Source organism: Lepisosteus oculatus, chromosome 26 (genome assembly GCF_040954835.1).
Source record: "Lepisosteus oculatus isolate fLepOcu1 chromosome 26, fLepOcu1.hap2, whole genome shotgun sequence".
NCBI lineage: Eukaryota > Metazoa > Chordata > Actinopteri > Semionotiformes > Lepisosteidae > Lepisosteus > Lepisosteus oculatus.
The window spans coordinates 9,318,784-9,342,577 of NC_090721.1; the positions used below are offsets into that span (position 1 = coordinate 9,318,784).

General features: G+C 45.3%; 1 protein-coding gene and 1 long non-coding RNA gene across 2 annotated transcripts; one reads left to right on the top strand and one right to left on the bottom strand.

The window, feature by feature from the left end:
* Nucleotides 1-6,738: 6,738 nt before the first annotated feature.
* On the top strand, nt 6,739-23,004 carry nek8 (NIMA-related kinase 8). The gene is made up of 15 exons (XM_069184373.1): nt 6,739-6,815; nt 7,666-7,871; nt 10,195-10,427; nt 11,175-11,306; nt 12,021-12,229; nt 13,335-13,414; nt 13,882-14,069; nt 14,365-14,512; nt 15,070-15,146; nt 15,408-15,525; nt 15,911-16,061; nt 17,719-17,882; nt 18,337-18,489; nt 19,472-19,630; nt 21,279-23,004. The coding sequence occupies exons 1-15, from the start codon at nt 6,769-6,771 to the stop codon at nt 21,305-21,307; spliced, it is 2,094 nt and encodes a 697-aa protein (XP_069040474.1). The 5' UTR covers nt 6,739-6,768; the 3' UTR covers nt 21,308-23,004.
* Nucleotides 14,238-16,967, bottom strand: LOC138225149 (uncharacterized). The gene is made up of 2 exons (XR_011183728.1): nt 16,729-16,967; nt 14,238-14,501 (listed from the first exon to the last, which is right to left on the bottom strand). It is a non-coding gene; the product is annotated as an uncharacterized lncRNA (long non-coding RNA).
* Nucleotides 23,005-23,794: the final 790 nt, after the last annotated feature.

The window sequence follows — 23,794 nt, forward strand, 5'->3', positions numbered from 1 at the left end:
TTTCCAGACCAGTGTGACGAGTTGAGGTCTTGAGCTTTTTTAGGTCCATCTCTGTAGGTTGAGCTGTGCAGAAACACGTGCTGTGGCAGACTATGATTCAACAACTAGTCTCAATCTTGTGTCTCATCCAAAGAAGAAATGAGGATTTTTAATGATCACAGAGAGTCAGGACCTTGGTTTAACGTCTCACCCGAAGGACGGCACCTCTTTACAGAATAGTGTCCCCATCACTATACTGGGGCATAAGGACCCACACAGACCACAAGTTGAGCGCCCCCTACTGGCCCCTCTAACACCTCTTCTGGCAGGAGCCTTAGTTTTTCCCAGGAGGTCTCCAATTTAGGTACTGAGCAGGCTCACACCTGCTGAGCTTCAGTCGTGTGTTGCAGGGTCATATGTGATATATACTGAGTCAGGACCTCAGTAAAAAATCGAACTTTTTTTAAAGGGCCAAAACCCTGTAGATAAGAACAAGACTTTACTTTCTCGTCTACATTTTCTAGAAGGGTATTTCTAGAAACCCCAAAGTGAAAATAGCCACATGATCTCTTCTGCACTGTCCCTAGACCACTTGCACCCCTTGTGAAGATCCCATGGTGTTAGCTGGTTTTATTGCTCAGGGCTCCTGGAAAGAAAAACAGCCTGTGACGTCTTTCCCTTTTATAGCGGAATGTTTTATTTATGTTAACACTCAGATTGCCTTTAGCTGTGGCTCCAATGTCACCCTGTGGCCTCCTGCTCTTCTATCTAGGGGCTGGAGCTAATGGCAGCCCCCCCACAGACCTCTCATGATCCCTCTGGTAAAAATTCCTCTCTGGCATTCAGGCTGGTTCCATCTGTCTGAGGCTTTGCTGATGTCGACGGGTTTTTCCAAGGTTCAGGCGCAGAGTGGTCACTCTGACAAAGACACCAAGGCCCAGTATGTCCGTTCGCCCAGTGACCTTTGCCAGAGCCGTCACATGGCGTGTCCACCCAAAGAGGTCTACAGACAAAACTCTCGTCTCAAGCCGTCAACAAATGTTTGATGCCACAGACGCCGTGGGCAGAGAGAGGTAGCAGATCTTAGCTGAAAGTTGGGCATCAGAACTTTGATGTTTATAAAATAATCATTTTCCCAGCATTCAGGTATCATCTCTTGTGTGCAACAGACAAAGCACGTTTAGGGATCAGAGCATCCATAACGTTGAGATGATTGTCTGACCTTAGCCAGCCTGAACTGCAAGAGAGAAAAGGGTTCCTTTGTCCTTATGTTTCAGGTTCAGGATGATCCTGGTCTGTCTATAATGGGTTTGGATATTAATTACCTTCTGTTGATTCATGCTGAGGGGGTTGATGTTGTCTAAAAGGAATTGTGTCATAATAAGGGAGCAAAGCTGCTAACTAACTAATAAGTGAAAATCTGCTGAAATAATTGTTTTAAAGGATCTATGCTTTAAAGGGTCTGCTATTTTATACAGCTGTGTTTTTTATATATGTAAGCTGTGGAATTAGACGTTTCTCTATATGGCTTTGCCCTCTCTAAAAAACAAGTGCTGATTAATATTTGTACACATAATTCATGCTTGTGATACACACTATAAACCTTCACTTGTTTTCACTTGTGAGTGCTTCATTTTCTTATTTCTTCATGCAGGCTTGTGAAAGTTTACGCACAGAACCCTATTAAATGAAAATCTGGAGAAAGAATGTTTTTTTAAGGAGGTATTTATCTGTTGGTCCTGTCTGCCTATGTGTTTGCAAGGGCGTATACTCTGCTCTGTGACGGTGTTAATGGGCACAACTCAGACCACCCCTCACGCTCCCCCGTTTCCACAACTCAGGTCCGAAGTGAGAGGAAACACGTAAGTTAATAGATCTGTCGTAGTTTGTAGTTCATCAAGGAGTGCAGCCCTGCTGTCAGGCCCTACTGCATTCAAAGCAAGGAAAACCTTCTTCGTCTGACTGTCTTTCATGATCCTGTCCCTGACCTCTTTATGACATGAGGGGTTGGGGGGTTATCAGATATTGGGGTCCTTTTTCAGGGGACCCCACTGACTTGAGTGCGGAGAGTCTCCTTTCCCAATACTTCAATTCTTTGCTTCTGTTTTTCAGCCTGTGGAATGGATGCAGTCAGAGCCTGACGTAACCTTGTGTACAAAACAGAGAAAAGTACCCAGGAAGCCCAGATAGATGTAAAAATGCATTTCTGATGAGTGGGCCCCTTTATTTTTCCTCTTTTTTAAGGTTTTCAAAGATGTGTCTGCTTTACTTTTCCTTTCAATGCTCCTTGTTCAACCCATTCCAGGGCTCGGGAGAGTGGCACAAAATTCATTAAAACCTTTTCCTCTCCCTGTTAAGGAGCACTCACAGGGTATGTCTGTCTCCTGTCACAGCTGCTTCCAACAGCCTGCAGTCAAGGTTTTATAGCGCCGAGATCAATTCTCGTCCTTGTACAGCCAGAGGGAGGCTGTCCCCCTGTGGCAGCTGGTCAACACAAGCTGACAGATTGAGATTCTGGGCTGGTGCACTTTCTCCGTCTCTGAAGCAGTTGAGTGAGCGGACTATTTTTAAAGATGGCAAGAAGAAAATGGAAGTACAGCTGGGAAATGAATGGGGTGTTAGATTCTTAGCAGAAAAGTAGCCCATGTTGGATCTGTTTTTTCAATTCTGCACCTGCAAATGCAAAATGTCAAAAAATGTGATTGCGGAAAAGTCTTAAGCGCTTCACCCAAGCGTGTGGGACGTTGATGCACGGCTTGTAATAAATACCTGATCTGCTCAGTACTGGTGTGCTTATTCCTGAATCAGGACAGGAGATTTTATGCAGAATGTTTTGCTAGTTGTGGACAATCAACATCAACCTGTGGCAGATTTCTCAGAGTGTCTTTCTCCTGGGAAAACCAGGCTGCAGAAACCTGGAATAATAGCGAATACTTGATTGCTGTGTGTGCGACTCCTCTGGCTGTGCACTTAGTGCATGTAAGGCTATCGCATGTAGTTGTTTTACTTACCAAGCTGTTCTTACCTTACAGCAATGCAATTACACAGGGAGCCTGGGGGAATACAGCCAGAATAAATCCCTGTGAAGAGGTAAGCTTACTGGTCCATGGGTTTTAGCCTGATTAATGGTGCTGATACCAGTGGTCTAATACCATACTGTGCTTTGCAAAACAAGCACTGTAATCTGCCCTGTTCAGGCCAGTCTCTAAGCAGCACTGACCATTAGAAAAGATTAGGTGGGAGAGCTGAGCAAATCATTTCACATCGAGCATGTTTTGTCTTTTTTTTATGAGCAGAACATTGCCCTGATGAGTGGGGTTGTGTGTGACCACGGGCTTAATTGTAGACGCCCGCAGGACAGTGAGAGAGATTTGGCGGTTGTGTTTTTCAGCTGATACCCTCTCATTCAGGAACCTGATTTTTTTCCCCCTGCAGCTTAGAGAAGTTTTACATCCAGGCATGAGTTCAAAAACACAGCAGGTCCTGTAGGTGTGAAAGGTGCACACAGTGTAGCCGTCTGGTCTTGGCAGAAGTCTCCTTGTCAGGCATTTGTGGCTTGAACCCTCCCCAGCGTGTGAGTGAGAGAGTGTGAGAGATCAGGGAGTTACCAACTGCACCCAGAGACCCAGTTTGACATCTTGATCAGGGTCTTTCGCACATCCTCTGTGCTAACAAGCAACGTGAGGAGGGTGGAGTAGAGCTCTACAGGCAGCCCTGGCCTCAGCAGTCAGGAACAGGCAGGATGCAAATTAGACGGGAGGTTATTGCATCACTCCCCCAGCTGCTTGGATCACGAGCTGAGAGAAGAGGCCTTTTAACAAAGCCTGATATCAGATGGTTGATCAATGTTTTTTTTTTCCATTATGCTAACCAGGCAACTAAGAAAACATTATACAAGTGTGGATATCAATAGCTTCAATCAGATGGAGAACAGATAAAACTAGCAGACTGATATTGACTTTCTCTTGTTATTGAATGGAGCAATTGGAGTAGCAGGAGGTCAGAAGGACAAGAAATTATTTAAATGCTCGCCACCCCAGCCTGAAGAACGGTCTGTAACAAGCTGAAGCAATTCGTGCTCCTGTTATGGTAGGATTTAAGTGGAGCCCAGTTTTGTTCAGTTCAGTATGTAAGCAAAAGGTGTCATGAACTGTGTGTGTTTTTAAATCACTGCTGCATCCAATAAAACACATGCATAATCTGTGACGTTACTTTAATTAATTTTGCCCTGTGACAAATATTCTGGTATTAGACAAACTAATTCTTCCCCGGATTTACAAATTTAATCCCAGAATTCCCACACCTGCCAGAATCACAACAACTCCCAATCCTACTGGGAGAGGGAGGAGGGAGGAGGGAGGAGGGAACTCAGTCTCAGTCGAACTGGCAGCCCAGTATGTGATCTCCTGTCACAGCCTGAGGAACAGTGAGCCTGTCTTGCAATAATGCTCCGTATGTCTGTATGGTAAATGTCAGATGATGTCTCTATATGGTAAAAATGTCAATCGAATTGATGTTCATTGTATATGCTTTGGCAACACTGATTTTTTCATTGGTCATGCCAATAAAGCTTCTTGAATTGAACTTAAACCCGGGGAATGTGAGGCTCTTGGAAAGCAACAACATGTAACTTTTTCTAAGACAGACAAGAGCAGAAGAACAAGCTGAGGAATGAAAGCCTTATTCAGGAATCCCAGAGAAGTGGTGTCTCCAGCTCTCCCCAGTGCCTGTCACTGTGATCAGAAGCTATAATGAGGATTGCAGCTCTCCGGGGGGCTGTTTTAACACCATCGCAAATCCTGTTAGGAGTTCATAACGAGGCGGCTCTCCTTCAGTACTGGAGGAGAGAACAATATGGTTTCTCCTTGCCAGAGGGAGATGGGTAAATAGGAGCTGTGTGCTGGACAGTATGATCGCTGTGGGAGAAGGGTGGGGCAGAAGCTTACTGCCAGAAGGTCCTACTCTCTCCATCACCCCTGACAGTGCTTAACTAGGGTAATTTAGGAGTCTGTCCCAGCAGGGAGCAGTGAAGCACAGTCACAATGCAGACGCTGGGGTAACTAATGCAAGTGTGGTGAAAGTAGAAGGAATGACTAGATTCCTGATGGGGAACTTTAATAAGAGGCATTGGGTGCCCCTCCAGACAGCCTTCCCCAGCCCTTCTGGACATTGAGACACAACACTGGATGTACAGGAGAATGGGTGGAGCAGCTGGACTGCAATAATGTCCCACATACATGCAACCCGTTGACAGAATAAACATGTTGAGTCAATAGAGCGACTGCAGCCATGGTGCACCAGTACTCTCCCCACACAGCAGCTCTCAGTGGGGAGGAGAGCAGAGTGATGAAGCCAGTTCACAGATAGAGATTATTAGGAGGCCATGATTGGGAAGAGCCAGGGGGAAATTTGGCCAGGACGCCTGGGAACACCCCTCCTCTTTTCGAGAAATGCCCTGGGATTTTTAATGACCAAGGAGAGTCAGGACCTTGGTTTTATGTTTCATCCAAAGAACTGTGTCTTTTTACAGTATAGTGTCCCCCGTCACTATACTGGGGGCATTAGGACCCACACAGACCTCAGGGTGAGCACCCCTACTGGCCCCATTAACACCTCTTCCAGCAGCAACCTTAGTTTTTCCCAATAGGTCTCCCGTCCAGGTACTGACCAGGCTCACACCTGCTGGGCTTCAGTGGGCTGCCAGCTGTGAGCTGCAGGGTAAGGTAAATACAGTTTTCTCATTGCTGTTGGCCACTGCACTGTGGGGCAAACTATATAAATCAGTACAGAGGCTGCCTTTTAGAGTCGGTTCCATAGCAGTGCCTTAGAATAAATGTAATTATCATGCTCGCATGTGTATTTTCTAGGCTACATTATGGTGTATCCAAACATCCTTGACACAATGCAATCTGTTCACAACTCAGCTGCTCAGATCTTCTGGAGTAAAAGGAAAATAGTGGAGCATATCTCTTGTTTTCGTTTCCGCGCACTGGGAAATTCTGGATAAAATTCAAGATGCTTGCTGCTCTCCTGAAAGGGCTAGGGTGGTTTGGCTCCTGTCCACACTGGTGAGCTGTTATCTCTCTACACAATAACACGTCAGTTTTGATTCCTGGATTATGGGCATCTTTCAGCTCCCAAAACTAGGCCTCGAATTCTGGGAGAGATTCTGGGAGACAGAGCTGCTGTCCTTCCTGTTGTTCTGAGGCTGTGGGCTGATCTCCCAGCCTATACTGGCTCTTGCCAGTATAAATCCTCTCTTGAAACGTGCTTTTGTGCTCTAGCTTTAAGTTCTGTTTAATTTTATCGTATTCAAATGTTCAGTCACACGTTTCTAGTGGATTTGCATTTGCTTTGTTTTGTTGTAATCCACCTCAAGATGAAGCGTCATGAAAGACACTATACAAAGTCACAATTATCGTTATTTCATCTCACTTTTAGATTTGCTGGTTGTTAGGCTCTCAGCTGCTGCTCTGTATAATGTGTTTCTGCTGTTTTGGTTCTTCAAAAAAGCGCCTTATTCCAGAAATTATAAAACTTTGAAATAATGATTTTGATTGTTCCCGATAGTACCCGAAAATTAGAACTAAACTAAGATGTCTGCATCCGTGTTGTACTTTGTTTTCTAGCGTGTCACAAACTCATTGGGCGAAAGACGGAATAAAAAAAAACACGTTTTTCTTTGCACTTTCTCTGTCCAGATGTTTGTCCCAGCGGTTTTCCTGTAGCGAGGCAGGAAGTGTTGCCTAGAGACGGGCTGGATGTTTGTCAGTCGCTGACAGTCCTGCGATGGAGAAGTATGAAAAAATTAAAGTAGTTGGGAGAGGAGCTTTTGGGTAATAAAAATTCTATATATACTTGTAAACATTGGACGGCGGCTTTCTATGCGTTTCTTTAAACTCACTTTAGAGCAAACGTGTTTTAAAATTTCATCCTCTCTCGTTTTACATTTTCAAAACTTTTCAAATTCAAACTAGGCAAGATGGGGGCGGTCTGGGATTCCTGAGGGTTTGAATGCGCATTATTTCATCTCCTCGCCGCCAGAAGGCAACGGCCTGTATTTAAGTTTTTTTCCCCGGCTACAACATAGGATTAAAAATGTTTTTACAGTGACTAACACTCAAAGGCGCATTGTGGGTGCTGTGATGTTTAACTGCGGTCGGCAACGCCGTTTATTTTCCCGTCGGTGGCAGAAAAGAAAACCGTGCAAAATATATATTTCTTCTTTTTTTTCTGAAAAGTGTGGTAAGAAGTAACAGGGCTGGTAAAACTTTGTGAACACCGGAAGTTGGCCCCCCGGCGTCGTCTGATTAATTACCATGACGACGGCACGAGGTCGTTTCCACCCCTTGGGGGCATCTTAATTGTGACTACGAATTGCATTGTATGCAGTAACTTTATAAAATACTTTATGCAAAATATAATATATTTTAAATAGTTGTTACTGAAGCTCACATTATTCTGCTTATTATTGTAAGTATTGCTTTTCACTGTCAATGCAATATAACTCAGTAAGCGTGATGTGATTTGTTATCCTTTTAGATCACCATTGTTACTTGTCCCCAGATTAGATACTTGTAGTAGATTACAGTGAATTGTAATGCTTCTAATAATGATTCCTGTAATTGATGTGTAGTTGTCCAGAGCAGGAATGTAACCAGTTCTCTCCCTTTCCTACTATGACAGTATTGTCCACCTGTGCCGGAGGAGGAGTGATCAGAACCTGGTGATCCTGAAGGAGATCCCCGTGGAGCAGATGACCCGGGACGAGCGCCTGGCTGCCCAGAACGAGTGCCAGGTCCTCAAACTGCTCAGCCACCCCAACATCATCGAGTACTACGAGAACTTCCTGGAGGACAAGGCCCTGATGATTGCCATGGAGTACGCCCCAGGTGAGCGCCGGCTGCCGGCTGAGGCAGGAGGTCCTGTCCCTGTGCAGTGAGGACACTTTCACTCACCTTCACTCACCTTCACACACATCCACACACATCCACACTCCTTCACTCACCTTCACTCACCTTCACTCACCTTCACTCACCTTCACACACATCCACACACATCCACACACATCCACACTCCTTCACTCACCTTCACTCACCTTCACACACCTTCACACACCTTCACACACATCCACACACCTTCACTCACCTTCACTCACCTTCAGACACATCCACACACATCCACACTCCTTCACTCACCTTCACACACCTTCACACACATCCACACACATCCACACACCTTCACACACATCCACACACATCCACACACATCCACACACCTTCACACACATCCACACACATCCACACACCTTCACACACATCCACACACATCCACACACCTTCACACACCTTCACACACCTTCACACACCTTCACACACATCCACACACCTTCACACACATCCACACACCTTCACACACCTCCACACACATCCACACACCTTCACACACATCCACACACCTTCACTCACCTTCACACACCTTCACACACATCCACACACCTTCACTCACCTTCACACACATCCACACACCTTCACACACATCCACACACCTTCACTCACCTTCACACACCTTCACACACATCCACACACCTTCACTCACCTTCACACACATCCACACACCTTCACTCACCTTCACACACATCCACACACATCCACACACATCCACACACCTTCACTCACCTTCACACACCTTCACACACATCCACACACCTTCACTCACCTTCACACACATCCACACACATTCACACACATCCACACACATCCACACACCTTCACACACATCCACACACATCCACACACATCCACACACCTTCACACACATCCACACACCTTCACACACCTTCACACACCTTCACACACATCCACACACATCTACACACATCCACACACATCCACACACCTTCACACACCTTCACACACATCCACACACCTTCACTCACCTTCACTCACCTTCACACACCTTCACACACATCCACACACATCCACACACCTTCACACACATCCACACACCTTCACACACCTTCACACACCTTCACACACCTTCACTCACCTTCACTCACCTTCACACACATCCACTCACCTTCACTCACCTTCACACACATCCACACACCTTCACTCACCTTCACACACATCCACACACATCCACACACATCCACACACCTTCACTCACCTTCACACACCTTCACACACATCCACACACCTTCACTCACCTTCACACACATCCACACACCTTCACTCACCTTCACACACATCCACACTCCTTCACTCACCTTCAGACACATCCACACACATCCACACTCCTTCACTCACCTTCACACACCTTCACACACCTTCACTCACCTTCACACACATCCACACACCTTCACACACCTTCACTCACCTTCACTCACCTTCACTCACCTTCACACACATCCACACACATCCACACACCTTCACACACATCCACACACCTTCACACACATCCACACACCTTCACACACATCCACACACCTTCACACACCTTCACACACCTTCACTCACCTTCACTCACCTTCACACACCTTCACACACATCCACACACTTTCACTCACCTTCACTCACCTTCACACACATCCACACACATCCACACACCTTCACACACATCCACACACCTTCACACACATCCACACACCTTCACACACATCCACACACCTTCACACACATCCACACACCTTCACACACATCCACACACCTTCACACACATCCACACACCTTCACACACATCCACACACCTTCACACACATCCACACACCTTCACACACATCCACACACCTTCACACACCTTCACACACATCCACACACATCTACACACATCTACACACATCCACACACCTTCACACACCTTCACACACATCCACTCACCTTCACTCACCTTCACACACATCCACACTCCTTCACTCCTTCACTCCAGCATGTCTGACAGCAGACAGAGGTACAACTGGACAGCAGACAGAGGTGGAGCTGGACAGCAGACAGAGGTGGAGCTGGGCTGCAGACAGAGGTGGAGCTGGACAGCAGACAGAGGTGGAGCTGGACAGTAGTCACAGGTACAGCTGGACAGCAGACAGAGGTGGAGCTGGACAGCAGACAGAGGTACAGCTGGACTGCAGACAGAGGTGGATCTGGACAATAGTCACAGGTACAGCTGGACAGCAGACAGAGGTGGATACTTCCCATATGTTTTTCTGGTTCTCTCCAGGCGGCACCCTGGCGGACTTCATCCAGAAGCGCTGTAACTCCCTGCTGGACGAGGACACCATCCTGCACTTCTTCGTCCAGATCCTCCTCGCGCTCCACCACGTCCACAACAAGCTCATCCTGCACCGCGACCTCAAGACGCAGAACATCCTGCTGGACAAGCACCAGATGATCGTGAAGATCGGGGACTTCGGCATCTCCAAGATCCTCGTCAGCAAGAGCAAAGCCTACACTGTGAGCATTCCTGCAGGGTGCTGGGCGGCTGTCCGACACCCGTTGGCTGTGCCGCTAATGGAAAAAAGAGCAAAAGAAATCATTAATGGTGTTATTTAATAGAGGTCTAGGATGAGGTCATATTCTAATGGTGCACTTCTGCTCTCCTATATGTAAATACTCTGCGTGCATCTGCTTTCTCATGAAGCAGCTCCCTGGCTCATTCCTCGCAAGTGACGGGGGTTGAGACACCCCTGATCCTCCTCAGCCAGGCGAGTTAACGCCAAAGTATTATGGATGCTATCCCTTTCGGTAAACCAAACCTTTTTTCTCTTTAACCCCTCTCTCATACAAATAAAAGAAAACACACAAACTTAAAAAACATGACAGTTTTCATATTTGTCTGCTTGTTTAGCTCTTATTAGAATTTGAGCGAACCACTTAAGTATTTATTGCCACATTGCCTCCACCCCAAAAAAGATTTTGACTCTTCTGACCTTACATTTTCTATTTTTACATGGTTGTTGAATGACTTACTTACATTGACTCAACTCAGAGCAGCTTTGCCCTTACAAAAGCTATTTTGCAATAAACGTTTCTGTGTTGCATCACCTTGCTAAAAGCTCAATGTAAAAGATCTGAGGCAAAAATACCAAAATTGATTCGACACTACTATTACTGCCGTGCAGAGTACGTCATTTGCCTTCATAAAATTCTTACAATGGTCATCTTTTTTTCTTCTTCTCTTTTGTGATTGGGCTCCCACAGGTTGTCGGGACTCCCTGCTACATTTCTCCCGAGCTGTGTGAAGGGAAACCCTACAACCAGAAGAGTGACATCTGGGCCCTGGGATGTGTGCTGTACGAGCTGGCCAGTCTAAAGAGGGCTTTTGAGGCTGCGGTATGAACTTACTTAATCTTTTCCCCATATAGCCCCCATTTTAATCTCTTTATGCTCCTGGTGTGGTGCGATAGAAGAACTGTACTTATTATATTGGATCTTGGGTCTGCTATGGCAGATATTCATCTCATCTACCACCTACCTCCTTGTAGTTTAGTTTACAGGTGTCTAACGAACTCTACTGTACTGCAGGCCACACATGCAGCTTGAGTTGCATAGCTGCAGTGTAGTCCACTGAAGCCCAGGATTTTGAAATATTTTTTTTGTTTTGTGCTAATTCTTCAGTAGTATCACCTGTGAAGCACTGTGCCAGAGACTGCCCTTTATAAATTCATTGGAAAGACTTGTAGTTATTTTTTTGCTCCATTAGTTTGTTGAAGTGATGGAGTTCAGTTCAGTGTGACTCCAGGAATAGCATGGCATGCCTTTACACGTAGAGCCTCTTCTCACATGTAGATGTGACATTTAAAATAAGAGTGAGGAAATTTGCCTGGGCCTTTTCTGGAGGTGCTGGCTGCTTGCTTACTGCTCTTCCATGCCATTTGTTTCTAATGTAAGCATTGCTACAGAGGATCCCACAGCATAGCTGCGTAGCTACTGTATATTAGATCAATGGGAAATGGTGTCTCACATGCACTGATCTGAATCCCTGTTAGAATTGTTATTCTTACTGTGGTCTGTCAGGTGCTTGTAACCACATCGTTTTCTCCTCAGAACTTGCCCGCCCTGGTTCTGAAGATCATGAGCGGCACCTTTGCTCCGATCTCGGACCGGTACAGCCCCGAGCTGCGCCAGCTCATCCTGAACATGCTCAACCTGGACCCGTCCAAGCGGCCGCAGCTGAACGAGATCATGGCCCAGCCCATCTGCATCCGCCCCCTGCTCAACCTCCACACGGACATCGGCAACGTCCGGATGCGGAGGTGGGTTGGGGCGTTGCGGAGGTGGGTGGGGCGCCAAGCTGATGGTCGGAGCGAGGGATGGTGCTGAGCCTTTTCCCTCTGCCAATGCCAGGATGCTTGTTGAATCTTCACTGCGTTTTCCGAAGTCCCTTCTTTTGGGATTCCTATATGTGCTTTCGATAATGTTGTGCCTGTGCACTCGGAAGTAAGGAGGATTAGATGCACAAATGTGGATTAATGTTAATGTTAAATAATGTAATGTTAATTAATTTTTTAATGTTAATGTTTCTTTATTAGCCCTGTACAATTTCTTGCATTAGGAATTCGTATTTTCGCATACCCCAGCTTTTCTCCATGCTCCATGGAGACACAGACACACAGACAGGGAGAGAAGCTTGGGGTCAGAGCGCAGGGTCTGCCATTGTACGGCACCCCTGGAGCAGTTAGGGTGAAGGGCCTTGCTCAGGGGCCCAACGGAGTAGTATTCCTCTGCCGGCCGCGGGATTTGAACCGGCAACCTTCCAGTCATAGGCGCGGATCCTGAGCCACAGAGCCACCACTCCGCCCCAATTAAGTATAAGTACACAGCAGAACATTTCGAGATTATTTCATATGTTTTTTAGGTTTGTTCTGGCTCGTGATCACACTTTGTTTCAAGGGATTTGCATGAATAAAGAGAGACTTGCATGCATTGTTTGGTGGAGGTAGCAAACAATAATACGTAGTATTTTACAAACATTTGTATTGTTTCAGGTCCCCTGCATGTTGAGAATGAAAGAATACAGAAATAGCCTGTGCATCTGGACACCCTGGGACATACTAATAATATATCAATTTTTACACTTTATACCTCGTTTCCCAAGAAGAGAACTACACAGTGATGTTGTATGGAATTACAAAATCAGAATCAGAATGCTAACTTTAGTTCCCAGTAGGCTCTATTAGATCAGTGATCCTCACTTCTGGTCCAGGTGAGTCGCAACCTTGCAGGTACTATGGAGAATATAAAAACACCGTTGACTGCAGACTGGAAACTGCTGTATTAAGACCAGTTAGGGGAGGAAATACTCTGTGAAGACAGTGTCCTGCCTGTGGCCGTATCACAACTGCAAGTGCTGTCTTCCAGGATTGAGAAGCCCCTGTCCACAGTCCCGGCAGGTGCCCACGGGCGGCCCGGAGGACGAGTGCCCAGAAGCCGGTCCAGAGGTCAGCACAGCCCACAGTAATGAGCTTGGAACACAGCGACTTTCAGGGCTTCAAATGATCACAACACAGGGCATTATATATTTTTGCTATATACAGTATATGAGCAGAAAGATGGTCAGTAGGACCAATTGTAGTAAGCAACATAGTTCTACACACTGTAACACAGGAGTTTACATAGTGCTGGATGCAATGAACAAATGTTCAGATATGTAAACAGATTCTATTAATGAAGTTTACTGAATCAAACCTGTAATTGAGTCCAGATGAAGAGTAGGGAAGCACAGGAAATCATGGGAAATACATAAATGGTAGAGATGAATGATACTGTGTGTTACCAGCCTCAGGAAACCAGCTGCTTGAGTGTAAATGCAGGCTGAAAGCAGGGTGAGACCATGGGAACACTGTCCCGATGTACTGTGGCGAATGTCCTTGAGGTCTCCTGTCCTTGCTGTGTCCCGGCCCCCCAGGTGCGCTGCTGAGCTCTGGCACTGGGAAGGCGGTGCACCCCCCTCCCCTGTCCTCAGTGTACACCTGGGGCAGCGGCATCGCCACGCCCCTCCGCCTGCCCATGCTCAACACCGAGGTGCTGCAGGTGTCGCTGGGACGGACGCAGAAGATGGGCGTCACCAAGTCCGGCCGCCTCATCACCTGGGAGGTGAGAGTCGCATGCCATTCCATGCCTGCTGGGGCTTGTCGAAAAGGAAGGGGGACCCCACCCTGTGATGACTTTAATCCATATTAAGAATAGGAATAAGAATAGGAATAGGAATAAGAATAAGAATAAGAATAAGAATAAGAATAAGAATAAGAATAAGAATAAGAATAAGAATAAGAATAAGCTTTATTGTATATACAGTCTGGATAGCGGACCGCTTAAATAAAGGCCCTCTTAGATAAGAAGGTTTGTGGTGCTGTGATGGCTGCTCTGACCAGCTGCCCCTGGTCTTCAGGCTCCCTCCGTGGGGTCCGGGGAGCCCACCCTGCCCGGCTCCGTGGAGCAGCTGCAGCCCCAGTTCATCTCCCGCTTCCTGGAGGGCCAGTCCGGGGTCACCATCAAGTCTGTGTCCTGCGGGGATCTCTTCGCTACCTGCATGACAGGCAAGTGACCAATCAACCAATCAATCAAAGCTTATTTATCAAATGCACAACAATACAGCGTGCTGCAGTAGTTGCTGGCAATGAAATGTCTTTTCTCTGAGCTCACCGGGGAGGGGGGAAATTAAAGTTACAAATTTAGGTTACATAATAATTATAATAAATAATAGTGCAGCTGCTTCTCAGGGTTTCATGCAGCAGGATAAAGACCGGCCAGAGTGGGTTTGCGCAATCCGATTAGCTGCTAACCTGCCGTGTTTTCCATCAGTGACATTCACTGTTGTCTTTTGTTTAGGTATTGTTTCGTTAGAACAATGCTGCCCTGATACTTTTGTTTGCCTGGGGGTGGCTATCAGTAGCTCATCAGCAAAGGCGGCTGAGGAGTTTAAATCTCTTATCATAGCTGGTACAGTAGTTGCATTGTCTCTTAATGTGCTGGAAATGAGGCTGTTACTCATTTGTTTGAACTGAGGCTCTTGGCTTTGACAGCAGATAGTGCCGTAACCATGATAAGGTGGATGGGGTGTGTCTTTACTTGTTTCTTCTTGGTCCTTGGCCAGACAGGGGCATCGTCATGACCTTCGGAAGTGGGAGCAATGGCTGTCTCGGACATGGGAACTTCAATGACGTCGCACAGGTAAGTAGCACCTTCGCCGTTCGGGTTTAAATTCAAGTGGAGAGCTCCTGAACCCTTGTGGTATAAGAATCAAGTGTGGTAAGAAAACAGGGGCTACAAACGAGCTGTTATCAGAGTTATCCAGGCCTTCTATGGCGCAACATTTGCCCCAGAGTGACTTCCTGCTAAGGTGTCCATACTGTGTGGTGTCAGATGGGAGGACTCACCCTACATGCCCAATCGCACCGCTGTCCATGCCTGTGCTGTTCTGTGTGTCTCCAGCCTAAGATAGTGGAGGCGCTGCTGGGATACGAGCTGGTCCAGGTGTCGTGCGGGGCTTCCCATGTCCTCGCTGTGACTAACGAGCGGGAGGTGTTTGCTTGGGGAAGAGGGGACAACGGTAATCGCGCCTCTTCTGTTGTTGTTTTTTCAAAGTTCTTGTTCTTTTTCTGTTCCGTTTGGCTTTCTCTTCGGCTTATACAGTACGTTGCCTGTTTTTTTGCTGAGTCACGACGCTGCCGTAAATCTGTTTCTCTCTCTCGCCATGCAACATGTCTTCCTCGAACACGACAGAAGCATTGTAAGTAAGGAAGTGTCACGTCTTTCTGAAAGATTATCTAGTATCCCTGTAGGCAGGTTCCCAGTTTATTTTTTTTATGTTTAGGACTTGTTTTTTTTTTTTTAAATGTTTAAGCTCAGAACTATGGTAAGTGTTGGACGAGTGCTGTCTCATCAAGTCTTTATTTATCCTCCTCTTCATCTTTGCCTCTCTCTCTGCCTGGAAGGCCGCCTCGGCCTGGGCACGCAGGATTCCCACAATTCCCCGCAACAGGTGCTTGTGCCCCCGGAGTTTGAGGCTCACCGGGTGCTCTGCGGCGTCGACTGCTCCATGATCATCGGCACGCGGCACCACATCCTGGCCTGCGGCAGCAACAGGTGGGTCCGCATCCTGCCCCGCGTGTCACACGTCAACATCCCAGCGATCTCCTGCACAGCCATGCCGTTTCAGGAGGCGTTGTGCTTTTTGGGCTGTGACACCAAGTCCAGAACAGAGCAGATGCCGAAGCAGGGAACATTCAGTACCTTGGCTACCCTGTTCAGGCAAGGCCCTTCACCCCAACTGCTCCAGGGGCGCTGTACAATGGCTGACCCTGCGCTCTGACCCCAAGCTTCTCTCTCCCTGTCTGTGTGTCTCATGGAGAGCAAGCTGGGGTCTGCGAAAAAGACGAATTCCTAATGCAAGAAATTGTGTATGGCTAATAAAGTGATCTTATATACTGGCCATGTATTGTAATAGTAATCATTAATAACCAGTTGAGGTATGATCTTGCTTTCATATCAATCCTCTTCACGCAGTGGATAGCATTGACAGCAGGTCACACTCCCACTGAGTTTCTTAGCTCATGTTCAGCTCAATTTAAAAGGTGTGTTTATCTGTAGAAGATCCACCAAGAGGGAATAGCAGAAGTGATACATAGTTTATGGCAGCTCATAGAATTAAGAAATAAAATTGTAAATCTAAAACATACATTAGATCTCACTGTTTGAAAACCCACTGTAATTGTTGGGTTAGGTAAAGGGGAAACTATTTAATCTCACTTACGTGATTGTGGGAGCTCTGCTGGTAAAAAAAAAACAAACGCTGCCTTTCATCGAAGTAGATTGTTCTGAAAATCCTGGATTAAGTCGTGAATTTGTGCCTCGGAGTCTGATCCTGTAAGGTTGCATTCCCGTGCCGTGACACACACACACGCTGTGTCATCCCTGTCACTCAGATCCTTAACCAGAAAAGTGGTTGACGTCTTGCCCAGTAATGGCAGGAGCACTGTGTGCTGCCAGCGAACAGAGTTCAGTGAGGTGGGCATAGGGGTGGGAACGCCACAGACATTCCTGTGGCATTTCAACTTCCTGCTTCCCTCCAGCAGCATGTTTTTGGCAGTATTTATTTAGATCACGCTGCCAGCATCTTTAACTAGAAAACAGAACACACCCAACTTTACAACACATATTTACTGTTTATAGCCACACAACGTGTATTTTACACAGGGGCTCTGACTGTTGCTGTCTTCAGGGCGTCCTTAGGGAAAGCTAATGGCACTGCAGTGTAAAGGGCTTTGTGAATTTCGTGTACTTTAGGAAAACCCTTTTGGCATAGCTCAATTCTGAACCAGCCGTCATGGATTTAATTTAAAAAACAAGCAGCTGTGAACGACATGTTATAATGAGGTATTCTATTAATTAAACCCATTGCTACCGCAATTTCTTCTTACACAGACAGTGAAGATGACGTATGTTTTCTAAAATGAGCTTTTCAATTGCTGTTCATTTTAATTTAATTTACTAGGCTGGCCTCTCTGGTTCAATTTTTTTCGGCCCCCCGAATAATAATAATTATAATAATAATTGCTTACACTTATATAGCGCTTTTCTGGACATTCCACTCAAAGTGCTTTACAGGTAATGGGGATCCCCTCCACCACCACCAGTGTGCAGCATCCTCCTGGATGATGCGACGGCAGCCATAGTGCGCCATAAGGGTTGGTTGGTTTCTCCTTACGGAATAACAATAAAACTGTCTGCCCTGCGTGTTCAGGTTTAACAAACTGGGGTTGGACAAGTTAGACGGCGTGGAAGAGCCGTCCCCTGCCGGTCAGGTTGAAGAAGTGCACGTCTTCACCCCCGTCCAGTCGGCTCCCTTTAACGCGGAGAAAATTGTTCAGGTCAGCATCGGAACAGCCCATTCTGCTGCCATCACAGGTGAGAGACGTTCATACGCATTTCGGAAAAGGCGTGACCTTTGTGTGACAGCGTGTACACCCAGACACTCTGCTGATGTTCAGACTAGCACAAAAGAATAGCCTTTAAATCAATGTCCTCCGGTGGGAGAAAAGCTGGAAACTGGAACCTAAAATAAGGTGTATTAAAGTGTCTGTTCAGCAGGCCTTTGTTTAGGAAAGGAACAAGTCCAGGTTTATTCCCTGCTAAAAAGAGAAGAAAAGAAACACAACATTTCGGCTGTGGAGCCACACCCGAAGAAGGCTCCACAGCCGAAATGTTGTGTTTCTTTTCTCCTCTTTTCAGCAGGGAATAAACCTCGATTTGTTCCTTTGCAGCCCACGCGTGCTGACGCAGCTGCCTCCTTGAACTGTGTTAAGGAATACACTCTATATAGCCCACTGGGGTTTGCCTGTAAACTCTGCGTGTTTCACAGACAAGGGCCAGTGCTTCACCTTCGGCAGTAACCAGCACGGCCAGCTGGGCTGCAGTACCCGCAGGAACAGCCGTGTGCCATACCTAGTGCCGGGGCTGCAGGGCATCACCATGGCAGCATGCGGAGATGCCTTTACCGTGGTCATTGGAGCAGGTACAGCGGTGCCGGCACTGAAGCAGCCACTGGGGCTGTAGGAGAGCGTACGACACGCCTAGCTAAACTGGCCTCTTCCATTGCACGTCTGTGTTCTGACTAAACCATTGCTACTGGCTCTTTAGCAGCAGGATCAAGGAAGAACTTGAGTGAATCAAAGCCCTGATATGGCAAGTATGAATTCAGTCACATTCTAAGTCAGCGTTGTAGTCGTATATTTACATTACAGGAAAAAAACAACCCGCATGTCCCGCATACCAAAGCATTGCATTCTCCACTGCTGGCCTTCCAGTTCTACTCTGAGTCAGATACGGATCTTTACAATAGTTGTTAGTATTTTTATTGCATTGGAATTCATGCCATGGCAGTGTTGCTGCTGTTGATTATAGGTTTGGGATCGCATTACTGTAATTACAGAGGCAGTTTTAGATTTAATTAATTTAATTTACTCATATTTTGGACCTGCTGCTAGTAACTATAGCAATACCATCTGTGGTAGCAATTGGAGCACTTACAGCATTCCAAATCCTTTGTCAGGACTATGGATACAGCGTTCATTGCTTGACTGCTTGTGTCTTATTTGAATTCCTCACAGCCTTATGGTTAGTTCAGGATGATGGATTCTAAACAGTGGACAATGCACCGTTCCTAAAAAAGAGACCTTACACATACTTTCTGTGCACTAAAAAAACAACCTCATTAAATAGACTAATAAAAGACAAACAGCCTTACAGGCTGCAGTTTGAATGGCAAACACTGTAAAACACTTAAGATGAAGGCTTGAGTCTTAAAGCTGCCAGTTTTGTCTGTGGAACAAATTTAGCAGTTGGCAAGAAACCTTTAAAAGAGCTTTTCGTTTTCCTGAGATCCTGTTTATCTGGTCTAACATTATTAATTAATAAGTTAGAAGGGGAAAAACATAAACACTGATATTTAAATGGTGCAAAAACAGCCTTCTCATTTTCTGGGGTGTTCTCTGCAGAGGGGGAGGTGTACACCTGGGGGAAAGGAGCCCGGGGCAGGCTGGGAAGAAAAGAAGAGGATTCTGGGATTCCCAAACTGGTGCAGCTTGATGAGGCCCATCCCTACGTGGTGACATCAGTGGCCTGTTGTCATGGCAACACCCTGCTAGCCGTCAAACGTAAGAATCTTTCTCATATTATTGGGGAGAATTCATAAGGTTGCATTTTGCCATCCACCAGTTTTTGTGTTTGGTGGCCGGGGGTGGGGAGGAGTAAGGATTTTTAAAATTTCCATTTCCATTTAATGATGCTAATAATGTCTGCTTGAGGCTGGGTGAAATTGAGTCGAGAAAACTTCGAGCTTTGATGTTGTTTCTGTTTCTGAGGGTATGTTTTTAGTAGATTGCTTTAATAAAAAAAAAGTTTTGCAAAAGAAAATAGAGGAATCAGTGCAAAACTAGGAAAACTCTGAGTAATTTGTTCAACAATCTTCTACAGACCTTTGTGTTCTGGCAGTGAGTGTTCATCTAACAGTGCATCATTGCAATAGGAAAGCTGTAAGAAAGTAAATCATATTTTTGTAACAGGTAAAAAAAGGGGAAAGCTAATTTCTACTAAACATATCACTTTAAATGATTGGTTCAGTCCTGCTGTCCAGGTCTGCAGTGTCCTATCTTTGCCAGTCCCTTTGTCCAGCAGCCTCAGGTCCTCCATTAAAAATACTAATTAACGGGGCAGCAGCAATCTGCCCCCGTTACTTCTGAAGAAGCAATAAACTGAGCAGCAGGGCTCCTGTTCAACTATTTAGCTCATAAGGAACTGGAGGGGGTCGGCCAACAACATGAAGAAACAAACCGCACTACAGTCATCTCTGGCTAGCCTCCTCTCAGTCCCTGGACACTTAAAACAGAAGGCAGAATGAGTGCCTATAGTGGGAGGTCTCCTTTCATCCGTGTTTGCTGTTCCTCTCCTACAAAAGACAAATGTCAGCTTTGAGCTAAGAGGGAGCCTTTGATGTTTTGGAGAAAAAAGACGCTCTGTTGCATCATCTTTTTAAATTTGGTGTACATAATTCACGTTTTTTTTCTGTAGTGGGTAATGATTTCTCAGCCTTTGCACTCAGGTGCTGTGCTGCAAGCGCTTGCTGTGTTAGTTTGTCTACCCTGTTCTGCGTGCTGTCCCATGCGCACACACAGATGTGTACTGTTTCAGGAGGGCCAGGATACAGAAAGGCTGTGTGTCTGTGATAAATCACAGTCCTCTCGGGTGTTTGCATGTGACTGTGTGAAAAGAACGAGGGCGAGTCAATACTTCCTCATCTGCTTTTTTCTTCTGCAATATACAGTACATCAAAATGAGGGCTGGATTAAATCCCCCCCCCCCTCCTGTTTAAAATAGCCAAAGCTTTCGTAAAGATTAAACAAGGAAAATCTAATCAGTAAGAGAGAAATGTATAATCCTTCTGGCAGTGCAGTACACAGCTCAGTTGTGTTTCCTGCCCTTTGACTCTCTAGAGAGAACTTGCTGTGAGAGGCTTCATTCTTCATTCTTCCTCTAGCAGGGGCTCCTGTGGGGTACAGGTCTTGTATGATACAGATGCATTCTTCATTATTCAGAGTGGTGCCTGATCTCTCAGTCATATAAAACACCTCACTCAAAGGTATTTGGAAGCATTCTTACAGCAGTTTCCTTGCATTGACTGACTTGTAACTATAGATCTTGTTTGTGTTCTTGTTGTATTAGAAGGGAATTTGAAATAGTATCCTTCCATTGGAGACAACATTTAATTTTTCATAGTAATTCATCATAACTCTGTCCTTCTTTCAGCATTTCTGGACGAGAGTACTCCCAGATGATCCTTCAGGCCATCTTAGTGAGTACATAGCTGACTCGTTCTCTCATTCCTAACCAGAGAGATCCCGACTCGAGGACCAAGAAAATATCCTTATGAACTGCCTGTTAGATTATGCAAGGCTGTTGCCTGACAGTTTGTTTCAAGACAGCTTTGTTGTCACAACATTTGTCCAGCTCTGCCATAGTGTTTTTGTAGTGATACAAAAAAAAGTGTTTTCCAACTTACCTGTATTTGCTGCTAAAGAGATGGGGTTACTGACACTATCACTGTCATGTTTGCATGTTTGCAAATTAATAAATAAATGTTCATGCAGTACCGGTATATGGTACTCTGTAGACCAGCAGGGTAAATAATGCATGTCCTGAAGAGCCACAGTCCAATGGATCTCATAGTGCCACTCTGTAATCAGCAGTCCTTATGGACTGGGAAAACATGTGAGTTTCGATTAATGTGATACGTTCATTTTTTTTAGTTAAGACGGGAATGGTCAACTGTGGCCTTTGAGAGCTCTGGGGCATTTTCATTTCAGATGATGTCTGAACTGCTCAGTTGAGCATATAATCTTCTTAGATGGACAGAATACAAATGTGCAAAGAGTCTAGAAATTGCCTAGTTAAATCTAGACAGTCTTCCAGTCTGTGGCTCTCCAGGACCAGGGTTGGTCTCGCCCTGTAACTGCAGTTACACAGTGTGGCTGTGGTACGCAGGGAAATGAGAGCGTTGTTTATGTCCAGGGTTATCCTGTAGTATTGGGCTGATTGTGATCTCACTGAGATTCAGGGAGTGCTTAGCCTTGAAAGTTGCATGGTTACATATCAGCAGCTTCAGGAAGGAGTAACCTTCCTGGTCAAAGTAAGTTCAAAATGCTTGTTGAGGATGTCAAGCCAGTTCTGTAGGTTAGGCTGTCACTCACCATGTTACACTAAGGCATACTTCCTGGAACTAAGTTAAATGACACTATGTCGCTGGGGTAGTGTGTCACAATGACATACAGGGCCTATAAAAAGTATTCACCCCCCTTGGACTTTTTCACATTTTATTGTGTAAGTGTGGAACCATGATATATTTAACTGAGAATTTTTGCCACTTATCAACACAAAGTACTCTATAATGTCAAAGTGGAAACAAATCCAGACATTTTACTCAATTAATTAAAATTAAAAAACAGAAGTCCAAGGGGGGTGAATACTTTTTATAGGCACTGTAGTGTAAAATCAATCTTGATTTTAAAACGTTTGTTTTTCAAATATTGTTTTTTATATTTTGATCTGTGATGTTGCTGTAGGAGTTTTATAAGACTTTTTAAAGGTACAATTTGCAATTACCAATTGTCAATAAATTTGGGATAACACCATTGGGAAAGATGAGAACTGTGTTCACCCTCCTCCAAAAAGGACAATCGTGGCCCTTTGCCACTTTACACACTACACGCACTGCAGCAGTCTTGGTGCATATTGGAGGACTAATGATGCAGCTCTTTTAGAGCATAAGACTCTAACTGTGACCTACTGTAATACCTTTACTGGTTCACCTACTTGAGAGCAACCTGAAGAACACCACTACCATCACCAGACCAAAACTGGCTGTTGTGTCTAGCAAAGTGATAGAATGATTGGAACTGTACTTTTACATCCATTCCTGATTACTGTGAAACAGTAAGAGATTCTCTATTTTTCACATTAAACACCTCCCAACTAACCGATTGCAGGCGTCACAGTGTTTTGAACCAAACAAGCAGCTTTTCTGGAGAACAATGTTTTTTGTTGTCTGTAAACTATAAAATGGTGAATCACAAGGTGCTCCTGTTGTTTTTTGGAGGAAAGGGAAATTCTGCTTAAAAAAAAAATGTAATCCAGCCTGCAGACGAACGTTAATCCGTTATCATTACTTTTAAGGTGGTGTTGTGAGGAAAGATCAAATCAATTCAAGCAAGTGGCAGGTTTCTCCTTTGAAACTGTTGCTGTAGCTAAGCTACATCAGAAGCTTTTCATAGTTTGCCTTCAACTGGGATCTTATGTGCTTTTTTCCACATGCCTTAAAAAATGAGACTCAACATTGTAGGAGTATTGAAGATCGTTTGAAGGCAAGCACCCAAGCATCTGAGAAAACAGAACAAGTGCCTTTCGGAAAAATACTAAAACATTTGACCAGGTGCTCAAAAAGCTTTCAAAGTTTAGCTCAAACTGAAAACTCAAAAGAAAAATGATGGTTATTGTATTACTCTCAGTGAAGGCTGTTTAATCATTGACCTTTGCTTTAGTAGCAAATAATCCAGGGTTTCCCTTCATCCTGCAGTGAGGGAGCAAACAACTATCACAGCGGACTCCCATCACAATGCATAAAATAATTTGTACTCTTATATAGAGTTCATTCATACTCTTAGACACTGTGGGTGTCCCCTCACACTATAATGTTTAAAATCATTGTAAAAACAAATAGAACAAAACACAGCAGGAATGGTGTACCTTTTACACATTTGTCTTGATAG